Below are 18663 nucleotides of genomic sequence, written 5' to 3' on the forward strand. Positions count from 1 at the left end.
AAAAGCACTTAAAAAAGCACAATTCAGTTCTAGTCCTTACAAAGTATTTGATTTGTGATTTACCTGTTTACATTAATTAATAAACAAGAATAAATTAAAACTTATTACTATCTCTATTTTCACTTACCGCCAAGGATGTGCAACAAAGCCGGGACAGGAGTCCCGACAGTCTTCACATGCTGTTCCGTCCACTACCTCACGAACGGCAGATCCCTACAAAGAATATAAAAAAATAATTTAAGAAATCCAAACAATTGATGTTTTTAAATAATGTCACATAAACTTAACCAATAAGAAGTGAGATTTAGCTACTTTTGAAACTTTCACAATAAAAATTTGAAATTTTGATGTGGCCCATTATTTCAAACTTTATTGAATATTAATAATTAAACCTTTCGTAGACCTATGATACTTTAGAATACTTGTTAACGCTATGAACTCTATTCCTTTACAAAGTATCATTGAAATCGTAAAAAATCAAAAAAACATAAAATTAGCAAAACGGATTATCTGCCTAAAACAAATTTCTTGGGTAAGTTAATGAAATTGAATGTAACTACAAAAAAATAATTGGTGAAATAAATATAATATCGTCATTACAAGATAAAAAAAACCTATGATTTATATCTGGAATTTGCCCATTGAAAAGCTTGTTTTACAATAAAATTTCACACACTCTTATCGGGATAATTGCACACATGATATGTTAGTTGTTGCACTTGTTAGATCCACTATTTCATGTATATACTTAATAGATATTACACTACATGGACTGCTAGCCATCATATGTTTTCCGTTGTATGGAGTGCTCAAACATAGAAGGGTATGTGACGTTACAAGTCTGAGCGAACATTGCCGACGACATTCGCGGACTCTCCTTACATGCCTTATAATATAGGCTTTATAATATATAAACCGATTTTAACAGGTCGATTCGATTTTATGTACATTTATTTCACAAGGGAAATATTATTAATATCATTTTTTACAAAGTTATCAGCCATCACAATTGCATTATATTATTAAAATAAAACATATTGCATATGGATATGACATTTAATAAATCGGGAGAGTCCGCGATTGTCGTCGGTAACGTTTGCTCAGGCATACGACGTCACATACCCTTTTATGTTTGAGCACTTATTTTGGGCTCGACTAGTAGTCCATGTAATATATGGTCTATGATATTCTTATATCAATGTAAGAAAAATACATTAATATTTATATTAAATATTATTATTATATGTTTTTACGGTTAATACACGGAACCACTAACAGTAAGTACTTATATTTCAGTAATAATTGTATTTCAAAAACAATACTTTTCATTTACATCTTTATAGTCATGATTGAAATACTAAAAAAACCTTTCGGTTTAAAATATTGTTTTAAAATATTATTGTAAAGATATTGTTTTTCCAAAAATTGCAATTTTGACAAAATTTTGAATAAATTTGTAAGGCTTAATATGAACAAATATATATAGAGAATGTACTAAATACAACAGTTGTAAATAATATTGATAGAAAAATTACTAAATTGGAATCTTAAAATCAATTATGTTACCAAATGCGATCTATTTTTAGAATGAATAAGTTTTTAAAATATGTCATGATAAACTATTATAAGTTTATAAGTATCATCATCCGTCGATTTAAAATAGTGAAAATTATTTATATTTTTTCTATTTCTTAAATATCAGCGAGTTATAATGAAGAGAACAACCATAGGTGGGGAACCTGCGGCCTCGAGGCCGCATGCGGCCTCCGGGAGGTTCTTGTGCGGCCCCTTGCCGTCTAGTACAAAATAGCAGATTTACTTTCAAACAACTATTGTACAAAAATCCCACCAAAAACAGTCATATATTGGCAATTTTATGAGATCATAGTTATAAAATGACACAAAACTATACCTTTTTTCATAAAACACAAAAATATATTCTTACAAATTGGTGTCTAGTGGCAAGTTACTGAAACTTTCCGTACTGAAAATTACATTTTATAAAAAGTTTTGAAAAATGATGAAAATTGAATTTAAGAAACCTTTTTTTCATATTTCGATTTTTTTTTGTCAATTATTAACTTTTATGTATTAAATTTATTAAAATTAAATTTTATTTGAATGATCCGATCCCTATTGATAGCGAGACGTGCTGATAAGTTATTGGCCAAAGCAGGTCCCAAAAATAATAATTCAGTTTTTGAAAAATGGAACGTCCAACATCATTAAAAGAAATTTACATGTATAGACAAAACGGAGAACTGATTAAATTTGTGGGAGGCAGGTCTAGCGGTTTCGACGGTCCAATAAAAAATTTGAAAAAGAAACATTTGGCGGTCAAAAGTGATTAAAACATATGCACATCAAATTATCATATATTTTAATAATAAGAATAAATTTTGTTTACATTTTACTATGGGTTCTGTATCATTATTTATTCTGCAAGGCGTTATTCTGCGGGGCGAAGCTTACGCGCTTCTTTATTTTGTCTCTACGCAGCTAAAGCAGGGCGATCGCTTTAAAAAAAGTTCTTTTTTTATTTTAATTTTTTGTACGGGAAGTTCCAGCAATTTGCCTTAAGGCACGATGCCAAGCACCACTATTTATAGTATGTAAAGCGTAATAAATTTTCTGCAATTAAATAGCAATTTTAATTTTAGAAAAATGATATATAAAAACTATTTTACCTAAAAATTCAGGGATGGGGCGGCATTTTTGTTAGTGCCCCAGAGTGCCCCTGCGTATTTATATGTATATAATATATAGAATTTATTTATATTTAAACCTTGAAATATAAATATAGAGTAAGGTTTTTGAAATGAGAACAACTTAAATGCAAAATATAAAGTAACAATACATTTTGTGCTTAATAAATACATATTTTAATTAAAATATTTCTTTCACGTGCATTATTATGAGTTTATACATTATCAAATAATACGCTTATTTTTATGGGTAAGCATTATCATTCTCTAAATGGATTAGGTACATCATTTATTAATAATATTTTTTAAATTATATTTTTAAATGTCTGTCAATAGTGTCTAGTCTAGGTATATTTTTTTGGCAAGAGGTAACGTTGCGTTTAATGCATTAATCCTATTTTTTATTATAACAACTATTGTCCTTAATGACAAAAGGAATATTCATGCCGAAAGTTTACAAATGAATTTAATCTCATTAAAAAATTAATGTTTAAATGAAATTAAAAAGAACTAAAATATTTATAATTCATTTAAAATTTAATTTATAAAATATTTGAAATTTTTAAGTATTTTATTTACTTTTTTCTATATAATGCAATAAATTGTTATAACTATAAAAAATTATAATACTTTCACAAAAGTCACTTTTTTAGGTCAATCAGCTTATGCGGCCTCTTTTATTGCTGCCTAATTTAAGTGCGGCCTCTAACGGCAAAAAGGTTCCCCACCTCTGGAACAACTATGAGTAATTTTTTCATGGAACTTGTCATTTATATAGAGAGTTATGTTTGCGTTAGATTGGCCATTGACCTTGACTATTTCCGCGCTATAAGCCTTAATATTAGAGTAATTATAGTAACGAATAAAACATCAACGGCCCCCATTAATGTGACTTATAACTTATAGCCGTGTGTTCGGTGACCGATTAATAAGTAAACTGCAAGATTTATTGACATGTTGGCGATCGTATATTTTATCTTAATCGCATAATAAACGTGTTGTAATTCGCATTCTGTCTTGAGGCAAGTTGCATGAACCTCCTGTGTAAACAATCAACTAAATCAATAATAATTTGATTTGTATATGATCTACTTGTTCACCTGTCTACTTGTTTACCTAGATAGGTATCTTGCCTATCTTTCGATATGTCTATATGTCGTTAATATGGATCGAATGTTTTTTGAATCATTCAAATCGGTTGCTCCGCCCATTAAGCACGTGGTGTTGTAACAATATTCTATATAAATCCCTTCCAACATCTCCGCTGTGACAATAAACCAATGTGGTGTAGATGTTCGTTTAAAATTATTTAAAATTGCAATTCCAATTTTAAAATTGCTATTGCGTACTCCCGAACACCCCGACGAAACGTAAAGATATAAAAAAAATACTTTCATTTTTTTTACGATTACTATAACCTACCCTAGATGTTAAAAATCTATGTTGATAATATTAAACGAAACGAAACGAAACACTATTCTAGATTATTGTTCAATAATATTGATCTCTGTGCACTGAACAATTACTCAATAGACTGAATAAGGTGCAGATTAAATTCCAAAAATATGTGCCAAACTTTGCGTACTATAAAAAGCTGGGAGAATACAAATAAATTAATCTTGAACAAAAGCAAAAGTTACAACTTTACAGCCCAGAGAAAAATCATTGATCTTCTTTTTTTCTACAAGTTTGTGAATGGTACCCTAGAATCACCAAAGCTCTTAGCAAAGATCGAATTTGTCACACCTAGAGAAGGAATTCGATCTAATAGAAGTGTCAATACAACTAAATCCTCAAAAAACACGTGTATTTAAATAAATTAGCCAAAATAATCAACGAGTATTGCGGCAGTTTGAACTATTTCGATACTCGTCAAAACATTTTTGTATCCAACATAAAGCGAAAAAAATTAATACGTTAAAGTGCATCTATATAATAAAATAGTATGTGCAATTAATGATTAGATTATGTTACCAAAGTATTATGTTACCAAAATATTATGCATAAGTGTACATGTATTATATTATTTTTTTTATTTATATAATGGCCTTGCTAACTTTTAGCATAAATTAGCAAAAAGAGCTACAGAGCATGGGCCAGAGTTAAAGGTTGCCATGTATAAAGATTTTTTAAATAAAGTGTTGCAAAGAATTAACATATAATGGCAAAACGATTGGAATGCTTCATCTCAGTCACGTGGCCAGTATTATAGAAGAATTAACCCTGTAGTTGATAAAAAACTATGGCAGGAGCAATTTAAAGAAGAAGACAGAAGAGTGTTTGTAACAATTACAAGAATGAGATTAAATCACGGGCTCTTTCCATCTCATATGATGGCTAAATGCTCAAAGTTAGCAAAAACATTAAATATAAAAAAAAAAACTTTCGGAGAAAACAAAATTTCCGTAACGATGCCGGACTATTGGGCATTCCGGACTGTTGGTTACCGTACTAAAAGGCCTTCTACTGTATTCAACTTATTGGTACTTTTATTCGACATCTACTTTGATTATTATTGATCTTTTTATTTATTTAAACCACCGATACATTATGATAATTATAAGATATGCTCATATCGTTGATGAATCAGAACCTCAATTTTTGCCAAATAAAATTCTTGAAACAAACTCCTCCATGAACAAATTCGCAGTTACCTTTTTTTGTACCTTTTCTAGATATAATTGCAGAATATATAAAATCTCAGATAACATCAAGTAAAAAAGGAAAGAACACGTCTTTAAAGAGTCTTGACTATTGCATAGATTTTGACATATAATTCGATGGCATTAAGATATAAACAAATTAAAAATAAGTTTAATTATTATTAAATTTAATATACTATTATTATTATAGTATAGAAAACATTGAATGTTTTATTTTGCGCCATAAGTTGATAAATAGTAAAAACTTGTAAAACTATTTACATATTTGACATATTTGTTATAAACTTGTTCTGTGATGAATGCATGTTCTAAATGGTAAACGTGCACTGATAGAACTCCGTCACTTTTCTTAGTGAGCAATAATATGTAATACTGCTGTTGGAAGTATTCATATAAATTTAATAAATACTATAATTAAAACCCTTATAATATTAATATAGAACACTCAATGTAGGCAATTACCGATTGATTACATAGGATACAGCTAGTCACATTTTCATAGTATGAATACAAAATCTTTTAACCCTTTCGGTACGCGCGGTACATATGTGTACCACAAAGTTTGAAAATTTCTGGAGAGTTGAATTTATGTATGGAAATATGCTAAAAACATTCAAAAAAATGCACTGCAGGATCCAATTAATCTTTTAACATTTCCAGCAACTAATTTCATAGTAATTCGACAACTTTCATGAACATTCTCATTAAGAGCTAAGACGACATTTTGCTAAAGCTAGGTTGGTCTAGCATCTTTTCGATCAGCTTGGAATAATTTGTGAATTGTTTACGAATAACTTATACTTACCGATGGCCACTGTCAACATTTCAATCTATTATTTATAATAATAGAAAAGCTTTAAGCAGAAATGAATAATTTTACTTTTTATCTCTCCAGAGTAAACATACATAGGTACTATGTACTTTGATCCGGTGAATCTCTGTTTGTGGCATGTGCACCAACACAACAAAAAATCGATAAACTTGAGACATTCATCTTGTCTCATGTTTTGAAGACAATTTGAAATTCAAGCAGTTTTAAGCAAGCGTACACACCGTTATTTATTTAATGTCGATCTATCGCACATGCTTATTTGACGAACCGATATTCATTCAGTAGAAACAGTTTGTGTTCGACACGATTGATAATTCAAGATTCTTTTATAACTCTATTTTAGGCTGAGCTGCTAATTCAGCTAATGGATGATAATATAGCTCCGTAGTCATAAGATTTATTTATAAATTGCTCGATACATTTTTATTTTAGTAAATTTAGCAAATGGTTCATTACGAGCGTCATCTGAAAAATACAAATCAATTAAAAAATCGAATACTCTTTTTTCAAATGACTTTGTAGATGAACGGTTTAGATTATAAACCCTGAACACGTGGTTTCCAACCTGTGGAGCGCGACACCTCAGGAGGCTCGAGAATTATTCGGGAGATCGAGGTTGTTGCAAGAGGGGCGTACAGTTGCTAAAATACTATTTTCGAAAAAAACAGACTGTTGAAATGATATAAAGAACTAAATAAATAAATATATATTTTATAAATTTTAATAAAAATCGAAAATATTTTTTTTGCATATCTTTACGTTACAAAGGTTTCTGAACATTTTTGCATATCCTTAGAAAATGGATGTATCTGAGTGTGTCCCCGTATGTATGGATACAATTTTTCGTCCAAGATTTCAGGCGCACGGATCAACCGATTTGAATAATTCAAAAACATTCGATTCCTATTGATGCGGAGACGTGCTGATTAGTTTTTGGCAAAGACGTCCATTTGTTTGGGAGAAAATGGAAATTCGGTTTATGATTGAAAATACATTCTATTAATTTTGACGGCGGACCACAAAGAGAGGTCCACCAGTTTAAGAGATACAGAGCAAAATGTGTTAAAAATTACAGTTTTTGAGAAAACGAGGCATCCGATTCGAATGATTCAGAAAACAGAAAACATTTTGCTTGCGTAAAGATAGCATTAGTATTTAGGGAAGGCGTTTTTTCTTTGATTTCCAAAAAAAATATTTTTTAAATGTCGAAAATGATTAGAATTTTAATTTTGGTTATACCTAAAATTCTAAAGCTCACTTATATACTTGAAATAAATAATTTTAACCGAAACCACTGCTCTGAACACTGAATAAATATTCAATTCTCAAAAACAATACTTCATAATTACCCGTTCTTAAATATTGAATATTAAAAGTTTAATAAATTGTTACAAAAAGAATTGATCATGCAGCTTTTGTCCAGATGGGACACAAGTTTCTTTGATTTTTTGTTGTATAAACTAAAATGTTCGCCACTGCTTCTAATACATAGTTAAATATTATCATAGAAAGATTTTAAAGCAGGCCTAAATAATGTGGTGTCCATCAAAACGCAAATTATCTCTCTAGTACCTCTAGGAAGCGTCTTTTCATCAACTCTACTTTTTATCTACACAGCGGATTTTTCTCTGACATCCGGTACGAGCATGACATTTGCTGACGACGCATTCATCATTGCTTCCAACGACAATGCTATGATAGCTTCACAACTTGTATAACAACATTTGGGCAAAGCTGAGAAATGGTAAGTAATTGGCATACTACCGAAAATAAAATCATGGATTTATATAGTCACCAAATTAATTAGAGAGTTCAAGTTGACATGAGAAATTGATTAATCGTTTACAAATATTAGTTACTGAATAAATAAACTTTTGGCCAAGAAGATACTAACTGAATACTACTACAAAATAAGTATCCAAACTTCTGCATCAAAATGTATTTTCTTATAGTGTTATTCGATCTAGTATTAGAGTTATTCTAATAGTAAATTCATCAAAAAAAGATATGCCAACCGTTGGGTTGCTTTCTAAAAAGCCACGTCATTAAGAAGTCATCGCAACAAGCTTATAAGCCACAAAAATGGAGGAAATCCACTAATGGATTCGTTGTATGTAAACTGCATCATGACACAGTAGTGAGAAGACCCAACACGAGAGGCAATTAAGTTCATATGAGAAAACCACAACGAAAACAAGTGATAATAATTGTGTGGCTCAAGAAATACGTTTAGAAGCACGCGCAAATTAGAATTAGATTCTAAAAAATTAGATTTTTGAGAATCTAGGAATTTGACAAAAAATTACTTTTTTTTGAAAAAAAAAAATGTCTTCTTTATTTTGACATATTTTGGAAATTCTGAATTTTTTTTTCAAAGCAATCGTACTGCTTTAACTGCATAGAGACAAAATGTCAAAGCGCCTAAGCGCCGTGTCGCCGTCTAACGAATAAACATTGCTACGGAACCCATAGGAATGCAAACAAAATTTATATTATTGTCAAAAAATCTCTATAAAAAATCTGATAATTTAATGTGCATATGTCTAATGATCATTTTTGACCGCCAAATGGCATTTTTTTTACTTTTTTTATTAGATCTCCGAAACCGCTAGACCTGCCTTTATGAAAATTTGATCAATTCTTCATCTTGTCAATACAAGTAAAACGTTTTTTGAATGATTAAAATCGGACGCTCCGTTCTCTTAAAAACTGAGTTACCGTTTTTGGCACTTTTTGCCCCGTATCTTCGGAACGGCTAGACCTGCCTTCGCCAAAAACTAATCAGGACGTCTCCTTATCAATACGAATCGAATGTTTTTTGAATTATTTAAATCGGTTGATCGGTGTTCCCGAAATCGTCGACGAAATTTGTATCCGCACACACACGCACACACACACATACACATACATCCATTTTTTCTAAGGTATGCCAAAATGTTCAGAAACCTTTGAAACGTAAAGATATATAGAAATTTTTATTTTCGATTTTTTGCGATTACTATAACTTGCCCTGCGGGAAGTTAATTATCTTGTTAACGAAAACTACTTTAACATTTATGAATTATTCTTCATTTGACAAGAAGTTATTTATGGCTGTATTAGAAATCGTCTGCCAGATCATTTCTACTTAGATTTTTCATCATCTGCTTCCAAAGTTATCTAAAAACCTTTGACGTATTTAGGTGAATTATCCAATAAAGAAAGTGCTTTAAGTATGAGCTTTCTCTCCAAAGCGGGAGAAAATTGCAAAAAATTCCAAGGTCCACTCTTTAAATATATCTTGAGCCATTGAGGGGTCTTTTGACTAATTTTCCGCTAAACGAAAAACCTAGTTTTGACTACTAATAACGTTCTGACTACTATTAACGTAATCGTAAAGGGTTGTCCCTTTTTCGCGCAGCGTTCATTGTGCGAAACACCTTTGTATATATGTATATACACATATAAATATTTAATTAAATTTTATATCATTACTTTATTATTTAATTAACAAACTAGTGGGGCGCATGGCATCGTGCCTTAAGGCAAATTGCCGGAACTTCCCGTACCAAAGATTTTTTTTTAAAAAGATTAACAGTTTTGAAAAAAAATTACTCTGAAAAATTAGATTTTTGAAAAACTATAAATTTTTGACAAAAATTTACTATTTTTGAAAAAAAAAACGACTTTTTGGAGAAATATTCATTTTGAAATATATTGAAAATTTTGAACTTTTTCAAAGCAATCATACTGCTTTAACTGCATAGAGACGAAATATCAAAGCGCGCAATGGCATTTTTGTTTACTTTTTTACTTACTTAAAGAATGCCAAAATGTTCAGAAGGTTTTAAAACGTAAAGATATATAAAAAATTTCATTATCGATATTTTTGCGATTACTATAACTTGCCCTACGGGAAGTTAATGATAAAATGATTTTGCGCTAAGAAGTAGAAAACAAGATTCAAATGTATAACTAATAAAAGCTAATATATAATGTAATTAATTTTAGTACTGTACCTAAACGATTTTCTGGTAAGGTTATTAAAATGTGGTGAAAGAAAAATTGTGTTACCATATGCGTAAACTTCCAACTGACACGTCAGTTAAAATTCAGATTAAGTAAACCACATCAATCTAATTTTGCAGTTTGACACACCATTTATTGAAAGTTGCAACATTTCGGAGTTTGCCGTAATGACAATCAGATTATAAAAATGTAAATTTATTATTAATGCGAATCATAACTTCTGTTCGAGTTTTATATTATATACGAAAGTTTTAATAAAATTATTAGAAATAAATCTCCTATGAAAAGTGTATGAATTGATGTAAGATAAGAGGGGAAACAGATTATCTGTTCATTTCCAGAACAAGGGAGTAAAGCATTTTAGGCACCTGTTAATAACCTTTATGATCTTCAATTAGCAAAATACTCTGGGTTATTCGAAAAGTTATTTTTATAGACATCTTGGCAAATCATTTTCGTATAATAAACAAATGCTTTAATAAATTATATATTATCCGTTTCGATTGAGCATCTTCTGTCATATTTCTGGTCACAAATTTCGGGATCATAAATTTTTTGGTCATTATTGACAAAAAACTAATCAAAGTGCTTTTTGATCTCCTCATTTGAGGTAAATAATTGTCCGATGGTGCTTGGTTTGAAGATAATGATGGGTGTGCCATTGTATCCTATTCCTATATGAAAAAGCTTTTAGCGATTGCCCAAACTTATGTGAGGTAACGCATCGTCTCGATGCAATACTATACCTTGCTTGTTGGTTAATTCTGGCAATTTCTAGTGACAATTCGCTTCAAAAACTTCATGACTTTTCAGAGGCGAATTGTAAACATCAATGCGGCGACACAAGTTTCTCTCTATGAGAACCATTCACTAAGATTCGAAGAAAATCACAGAGCCTTTAAGTGGTCATGAACGGTTGAATTTGATAAATTTGAACTCAATAGAATCTTATATATTGTTATTCGCCAGTTTGTATCTACTAATGCCTTTCTCGCAAATTGATCAGCTTCAATCGTTCTTCTTGAACATGGTGCATCTTCAACATTAAAATACCCGTAAAGAAATATAACGAATCAGTTCTGGCACTGTCCTATTACCAACACGTCCTTTCCATGCACATCGGTCAATTTTATTTTGGCTTAAACATCATATTAAGCTTTTTTATAGCAAAAGGGTAAAATATGTCGAAAATGCTGCTTATTTCTTTCCATATTTGAAATGGCACCATCCAAAAACTACTGCTATTGATAAAAATTTTAATATAATTATGCTTTCAATTCATATAATAATTATAGGGCATAAGTGTGATGTTCAAAAAAATTCAATTGAATCCTCTGTGGTAAAGAACGAAGTGACTTTCAACCTTGTAATATATATAATATATATAATATATATATATATATATATATATATATATATATATATATATTATCTTCTTATATATAAAAATGGAGCTCTCAATCAAATGATTCGGTAAAACTCGAAAACGACTAAACCGATTTGGCCAGTCTTAGTCTTGAACAATTCGTGCCAATCCAGAAATGGTCGGAAAGGTGAGATATTATTTCAAAATCGCGTAGAAACTTTACATTTTTAATTTGAAAATTTTAAAACAATGGACGGTGGCTAACACGCCAAATGTCAAACTTTTTGACAGATGATGTTCAATTCCTTTTAATAGGATGTTTTACGTGAATATTATTTAATTATGATTGAATTGTAGTAAGTAGTTTTGTTTGTAGCTTTATTTATATACGAAAACGTTAGTAAACCGGCCGCACGTGTTACTAGATTCTCAAAATATCAACTTTGTTGAAATGTTAATATGAAAATGCACTTTTTGGCATATTTTTCTCAAACACGGCGCTCTGGAGGATCTCATTTGAATAATTATATACTCATTGGTATTTATAAAACATTTTCCAGGTTATACTATTTTTTATTTATGTTATTTAAATTCAGAACCTAAATTTGATATCGATCAAAGGGACATTTTGTCGAATAACATTTTCCCAGTTATAATTTCCCAGAATTCATCAAAGAATAGATAGTAATATATGAAGGTCCGGGGTTAAAAAGGCCCACCACTGATGTGTCAAAATTCAGTAAAGTTAAGCATTGTTTAACAACAATATTTGAAAGTAGAGGAAAAAGGATGTATAACCAGCTATAACCTTGATTTGAAAACGACAATCTTTGTAATGGGGGAGATAAACGGTATTCTTTGAAAATCCATAATAAAAGTATTTTCTTCCGTTGGTAGTTTTTTAGCATTAGTTAAAAATGTAATTATTTTGTAAAATACCTTTAAAATTATAATAAGGCTTTAAACCTTTTTGCCACCTGCCCGTTTCAAGTTACCCCGCTTATAGGGTACAAAGGTCTAGATAACAAAATTTTGAAAAACATCAAAAAAGCACATTTCTACAATGATGAAGTAGAAAGCAGTTTACTGAACGTAGTCAGATAATTGTTCGTTTGAAATGTGTTATTCATTGTGATATAATCGGTTTGGTTCTTAAAATATATTTAATATTTGAAAGAAAGTGTATAAAATTTCCAGTTTGATTGTATTGACAAAATATAGACAAACTAATGAAGTTTATTGTTTTTATAATACCTCATTGTATATAGCATTCAAACAACACGTCCTTATACACTTAAAGTATTAATATTTTTGATTCTCTAGAAATTGTTTAGAATATACCGATATACATATATATATATATATATATATATATATATATATATAAGTTATTTTTTCGAATGTTATAGTTTTAATTCTAAAACTTTTCCTTATATTGTAACTTTCTTTTAGCTGTATGATGAGACACATCTCGAAGTATAAAGTAGTAAGTTTAGTCTCGAAACGTATAAAAAAATTTAAAGTAAACTTTTCTACATTCGCCGCATTGGCTGTTCTATTCAACTCAATATATATATATATATAAAAATTTATCTGTTTGCGTGTGTATTTACGTATATATATAGTGTGTTAACAATAAGGCAAACTTAACTTGCTTGTGTTTGATAATAGTTTTGGACATCGATTAAAAGACATGCTTGTGAATTTCATCAATCCGTACTGAAAACCGTCGTAACAGAACGATGTCGTTGACGGAATTTCGCCCTTGAACTACAATAGGCATAGTGCCACCACCTATCGCTAGTTTGTTCCTCATAAATGAGTCATCGACACTTATTGTTGGTTCATATACAAAACTGTGACTATAAACGCGTTTCATTATTTATCATTAGTACATATTATTATCGATGATTAACCATAGTGTAAAAAAATTATTCCATTTGTTGAGAACAATAGAAAATTGCAGTTAAATAAGCATATTATTTAGCGTGCCACAATCGAACAAAAATTTAGGATCATCGCTTGAACATATAAAACATTCATCTTATGTAAGTATGTATTTTTATTTACTAATACATATGTACAGGGCCGATCCTGGGATCCTCAGCGTAATTTTAATTTTTTTTATCAGTTCTTTTTAAAATACTTTATAATAATTCTGGCGATTCGCAGGTTACTCATAATCAAATTGTCGTGTCTTTTTTGTTGAACCGAACTATTTTTAAATTCTTATCTTCTATCCAAGCTTTTTAGGACATACAACTAGCAGTAAGTAGAATTCTGTCTTAAGGCAATTAAGGCATCGTGCCTTAAGGCAAATTGCTGCAACTTCCCGTACCAAACATTATTATTTTTTTAAAAGCGATTAATATTTTTGAAAAAATTTTACTTCGAAAAAATTAGATTTTTGAGAAACAAAAAAAATAGTTTGAAAAAAAAGTTTTCTTTATTTTGGCATAGTTTGGAAATTCTGAACTTTTTTTTAAAGCAATCGTACTGCTTTAACTGCATAGAGACGAAATGTCAAAGCGCGTAAGTGCCGCGTCGCTGTCTATCGGATAAACATTGGTACGGAACCCATAGGAATGTAAACAAAATTCATACTTATTGTCAAAATCTCTATAAAATATCTGATAATTTGATGTGCATATGTCTATTGATCATTTTTGACCGCCAAATGGCATTTTGTTTTACTTTTTTCATTAGATCTCCGAAACCGCTAGGCCTGCCTTCATGAAAATTTGATCAATTCTTCATCTTGTCAATACAAGTAAAATGTTTTTTGAATTTCTAAAATCGGACCCTCCGTTCTCTTAAAAACCGTGTTACCGTTTTTGGCACTTTTTGCCCCGTATCTTCGGAACGGCTTTTTAAATTATTTAAATCGGTAGATCGGTGTTCTCGAAATCGTCGACGAAAATTTGTATCCGAACACACACACGCACACACATACATCCATTTTTTCTAAGGTATGCCAAAATATTCAGAAATCTTTGAAACGTCGAGAAATGCAAAAATTTTCATTTTCGATTTTTTTGCGATTACTATAACTTACCCTACGGGATGTTAAAAATTTCAGTAAGTTCAGTATATTGTTTGCAAGAATATTTTCAAATTTTCAATTGTTTTTTAATGTTTTAAAACATTTTACTTATTTATTTTGAAGGTTTAATGCAATTCATTCTATTGAGCAAATCATCCCAAAAGAAAATTCTGGCCTTTCATTATTAAACATAATACTCATACTTCATGTCGGATTTTTTTAAATTTAATTTTTCATTATTTAAAATACCCAAAAGTGCATGCTAAAATTCTCCTAATTCTTATCATAAGGGCCGAATTACATGTATTCATCTTTACTTTCCCATGGTGTATCAGATTGTTGTTTTAAAGTTAAATTTTGAACATATTACAAAAGTACTGTCCGAAAATTAGTAAAATATGCATATATTTCTTGAATGGTATTGAAAAAAACTATATTAAAAATTTCATATTCTAATCTCGTGTTGGCGCCCCCTAAGGCGTGCGCCCGCATTTTTCGCATGCATCGCATTTAAGGTAGTACCGGTAGTATATATATATATATATATATATATATATATATATATATATATTGTAGAGCTTCGAACAAAGAATCCAAAAAGTAATAAGAAACAGAAGTTTTTTAAAAAACCATTTCTTTATTTATTTAGTTTAAATCTTTTTAAGTGAAAAAGTGTTAGTGTACAATTTTTTTTAACATTTTTAATATTTTGTTATATAATCCACTCATTTATTTTTATCATTTTCATTTTGATTATATGGTCATATTTCTGTACATTATCTTTTCCACAATTTTATTCATTTTATATAAAAAATCCACGATCTTCTGCTTTTCTTAAACATATTGTTTGTTTAAATCTTATCAAGATCATATTTCGACGGATGTCCTAAAGATGAAACGTGCCTAGTTCCGAAACGTAGATAGTAAATAAATAAAGAAATGTTTTTTTAAAAAACTTTTTTGTTTCTTATTGCTTTTTGGATTATTTGTTCGAAGCTCTACAAAATATTTACGAATCCAAGACTCTACCATATAATATATTATATATATACTCGGAACTCGAAAAACACTCATATATGAAAAAACCGTGTAACTCGAAAAAATCACTCTTATATGGAAAAACCGTGCTAAATAAAAATCATTATAAAAAAGCCATTTGTGTCAGTTTTTAATATGATGAATAACAAACACATTGTCCAAAATTAAATATATAATATAGAACACATTTATTAAATTAGTTATAGCCTCTACATTCATAGAAAATAAAATAAATAAATAAAAATATTAAAGATAAAAATTAGCAACATCTATTAAATTATTCTTTCATTACTACGGAGACGGTATAAAATTTCAATTTTGCTTTGTAGATAGATAAGATATAAACTTTTCTTTTACTCTCTAACTTTTTATTTTTATATTTTGCCATTGTCAAACTATAAGATTTTTTGTTAAAAAATATAGATTTTGTAAAAACATAATTCTGTTATTTGCTCACTTTGATTAAAGTCACACTATCAATTACATATAAAAATTGATTAAAATAAAGTTTAAAAACAATGATGCTCTTTGTTTTGGTATTTCAAAGAAACTTGCTTATACACACAAAATTTGATCTGATCTACATATTTCCATCATAGACAGGTATTAAGAATTCGTAACAAAAATTTATTCTAATTGTAAGAAAAATTTGAAAAGCATTATTTCAAAAACTGTTAAGGCGTTGAATGAATACACCCTACAACTGCCTTTGCCGTTATTACTGTTTAGAAAAATTAATTACTCCACTTTTAAATATTTGTGTACACTGTAATTATTAGAAGAATGAAAAACAACAATAGACATAGAAATAGAAAAATTTTATTAAATGGTTGAGTAATTTTTACGCGCCAGGATTGATGTGCCTGGTATCGCGACTAACTGAATACTAAAATTATAAAATTAACTCTTTCGACTCGGATGCCGCCGCTCCGGCGGCAAAATTCATATAAATCTCGGAATTCGCTGGTGGAAAGTGTTAAAAATGTAATATAAAAATTATTAAAACTGCCTGGAAGGGGAAATTCACAAATATACTAATACAACTATAAAATTAGAAAAATTTCTATAATTCGTTTAATACGAATGGTTGCAATAAATTTTGTTCATTTCTTTGAAAAAGTAAATGGATTTAAAACCAAGATAAAATTTGATGCAATAATCAGTATCCTTTCGTATTGAAAAGAATTTATAATAATAATAGAATTGAAAAATACGAATTTACTTAAGGCTATTTTAGAAAGAATACTATGCACTAATATCCGGTGCCTATATAAAGTAAATAATATTGTCATTATATAAATATTTAAAACAAATTCTTAATAAAATTGATAATAAACATATTTCAAAAGAATCCTTAACAAAAACAGTGTAGGACCGAAAACGTGCAAAACGAGTACTGTGTAAAACGGGGTATAGGTGTATATTACATTTATATAAGTTTAAATCATATTTCCAAGTGTCTTTATAAAATTTCTGATTTACAGTATATTCATATAGTAATCTAGCTAGACATAAGTACTTCCAAGTTAATTCTAATATATAAGAATACTATAGGAATGAGTCATACAGAAGGTATTGGCAACATTTTAAAAATGCATTATAAAGTAATTGTAATCTGTATATTGCATATAATATATATATATATATATATATATATATATATAATATTATATATGAGCAAGATAACATTGCATATAGTAAATATCGGTAATCAAGATTTTATTGCAAGTGGAATTATTAGTGATAATTTTATCATTGGTTATTTCATCATATTTTTGTATGCTAATTATTGTTCGTATATTTTTCTTGCAAGTTAACAGTAGAATTATCATGCAACTTGCCTATAGACAATATGCCATCCACTCCTGATTAATTATAACATTATAAAGCAAATAATTCAAAACTTTATACGTACAACATTTGGAATCATATGTCGAACATGTCTGTTCGACACATGAAAATTAATTTTACAATTAAACTTTCGACAAAAGCACGAGAAGAGAAAAATACTTATAACTAAACGAAAATGTAAATGAAATCGAATTCGAAGTATATAAAAAAATATAACGCTCACCTCATTTGCATAGCACTCCTTTAGCATTTCAAAAACACCGTTACAAAAATTTTAGATACAAATTACTATTCAAATACTAGGAATTTCAAATTTTGATCACTACTTATTCGTCATGATGTTCACTATACACTAAAACCTAAAGACATGATTATAAATGAAACTTGTGAATTTTTTTTAAAAAAAAAGAACAAACATTTCCCGGAACGATAATGATGGGTTTGATTCGGACTACTTGGATAATTTTCGTTCAGCAACTATGATTCAACTTGAATCTCATATTAACGTTATTCATATTAACGTGACTAGATTCGTGGCTAGAATCATCAGAACAAACAGCAAGCTGTGCAACACGCCGTATAGCGTGGCTCATACTAAATAAAACAATTCCAAAACAAGTTCTCATCCCCATATATCTTTATATGGGCAACGACATGAACGTGAGCGCCTCCGCACGCGCTCCATTACACCGCTTTGACGAATAACTAACGATTCTATCCGGCGCCTTCAAACTATTACAATATTACAATTTCGGCAACAAGAAAATATGTAGCACTGCCAATGTCTTTTTTACTGATCAGTCAATGGAATTGCTGACGACAGTGCTCATTCAGACATAATAAGAATTAAGCCTCAGTGTAGCCGGCTATTCGACTACGCACGGGGCACGGACCACGACTGTCAACTAGTTTGTAAATAAACAAGAAAATGTATGCGCAAGTCGTATTCAAATCACTGCTTGCAGATGTCGCTACTCATATATTTTTCGATTATTAGATAAAGTAGTGGTGCATGGCATCGTGCCTTCAGGCAAATTGCCGGAACTTCCCGTACCGAAAATTAAAATTTTTAAAAAAGCTTCAAATTTTTTTGAGAATTTTGAAATTTTTGAAAATATTTGTCATTTTTTTTAAATATCGATTTCTTTTTTATTTTT

At 29.6% G+C, this 18663-nt stretch overlaps 1 protein-coding gene across 1 annotated transcript in view; it reads right to left on the reverse strand.

The window, feature by feature from the left end:
- LOC113376681 (four and a half LIM domains protein 2) overlaps positions 1–18331 on the reverse strand; it is an 85113-nt gene extending 66782 nt beyond the window's left edge. The window contains exons 1-2 of the mRNA XM_026616688.1: positions 17730–18331; positions 128–213 (exon numbers count right to left, since the gene is read on the reverse strand). Coding sequence (XP_026472473.1) covers positions 128–213; positions 17730–17756 — 113 coding nt within the window. The 5' untranslated portion in view covers positions 17757–18331. The remainder of the gene's footprint in view (positions 1–127; positions 214–17729) is intronic.
- Positions 18332–18663: the final 332 nt, after the last annotated feature.

The sequence above is a fragment of the Ctenocephalides felis genome, unplaced genomic scaffold, assembly GCF_003426905.1.
Source record: "Ctenocephalides felis isolate EL2017-DRISC unplaced genomic scaffold, ASM342690v1 CF-g0.4_SCAFFOLD_01886, whole genome shotgun sequence".
NCBI classification, from domain to species: Eukaryota; Metazoa; Arthropoda; class Insecta; order Siphonaptera; family Pulicidae; genus Ctenocephalides; species Ctenocephalides felis.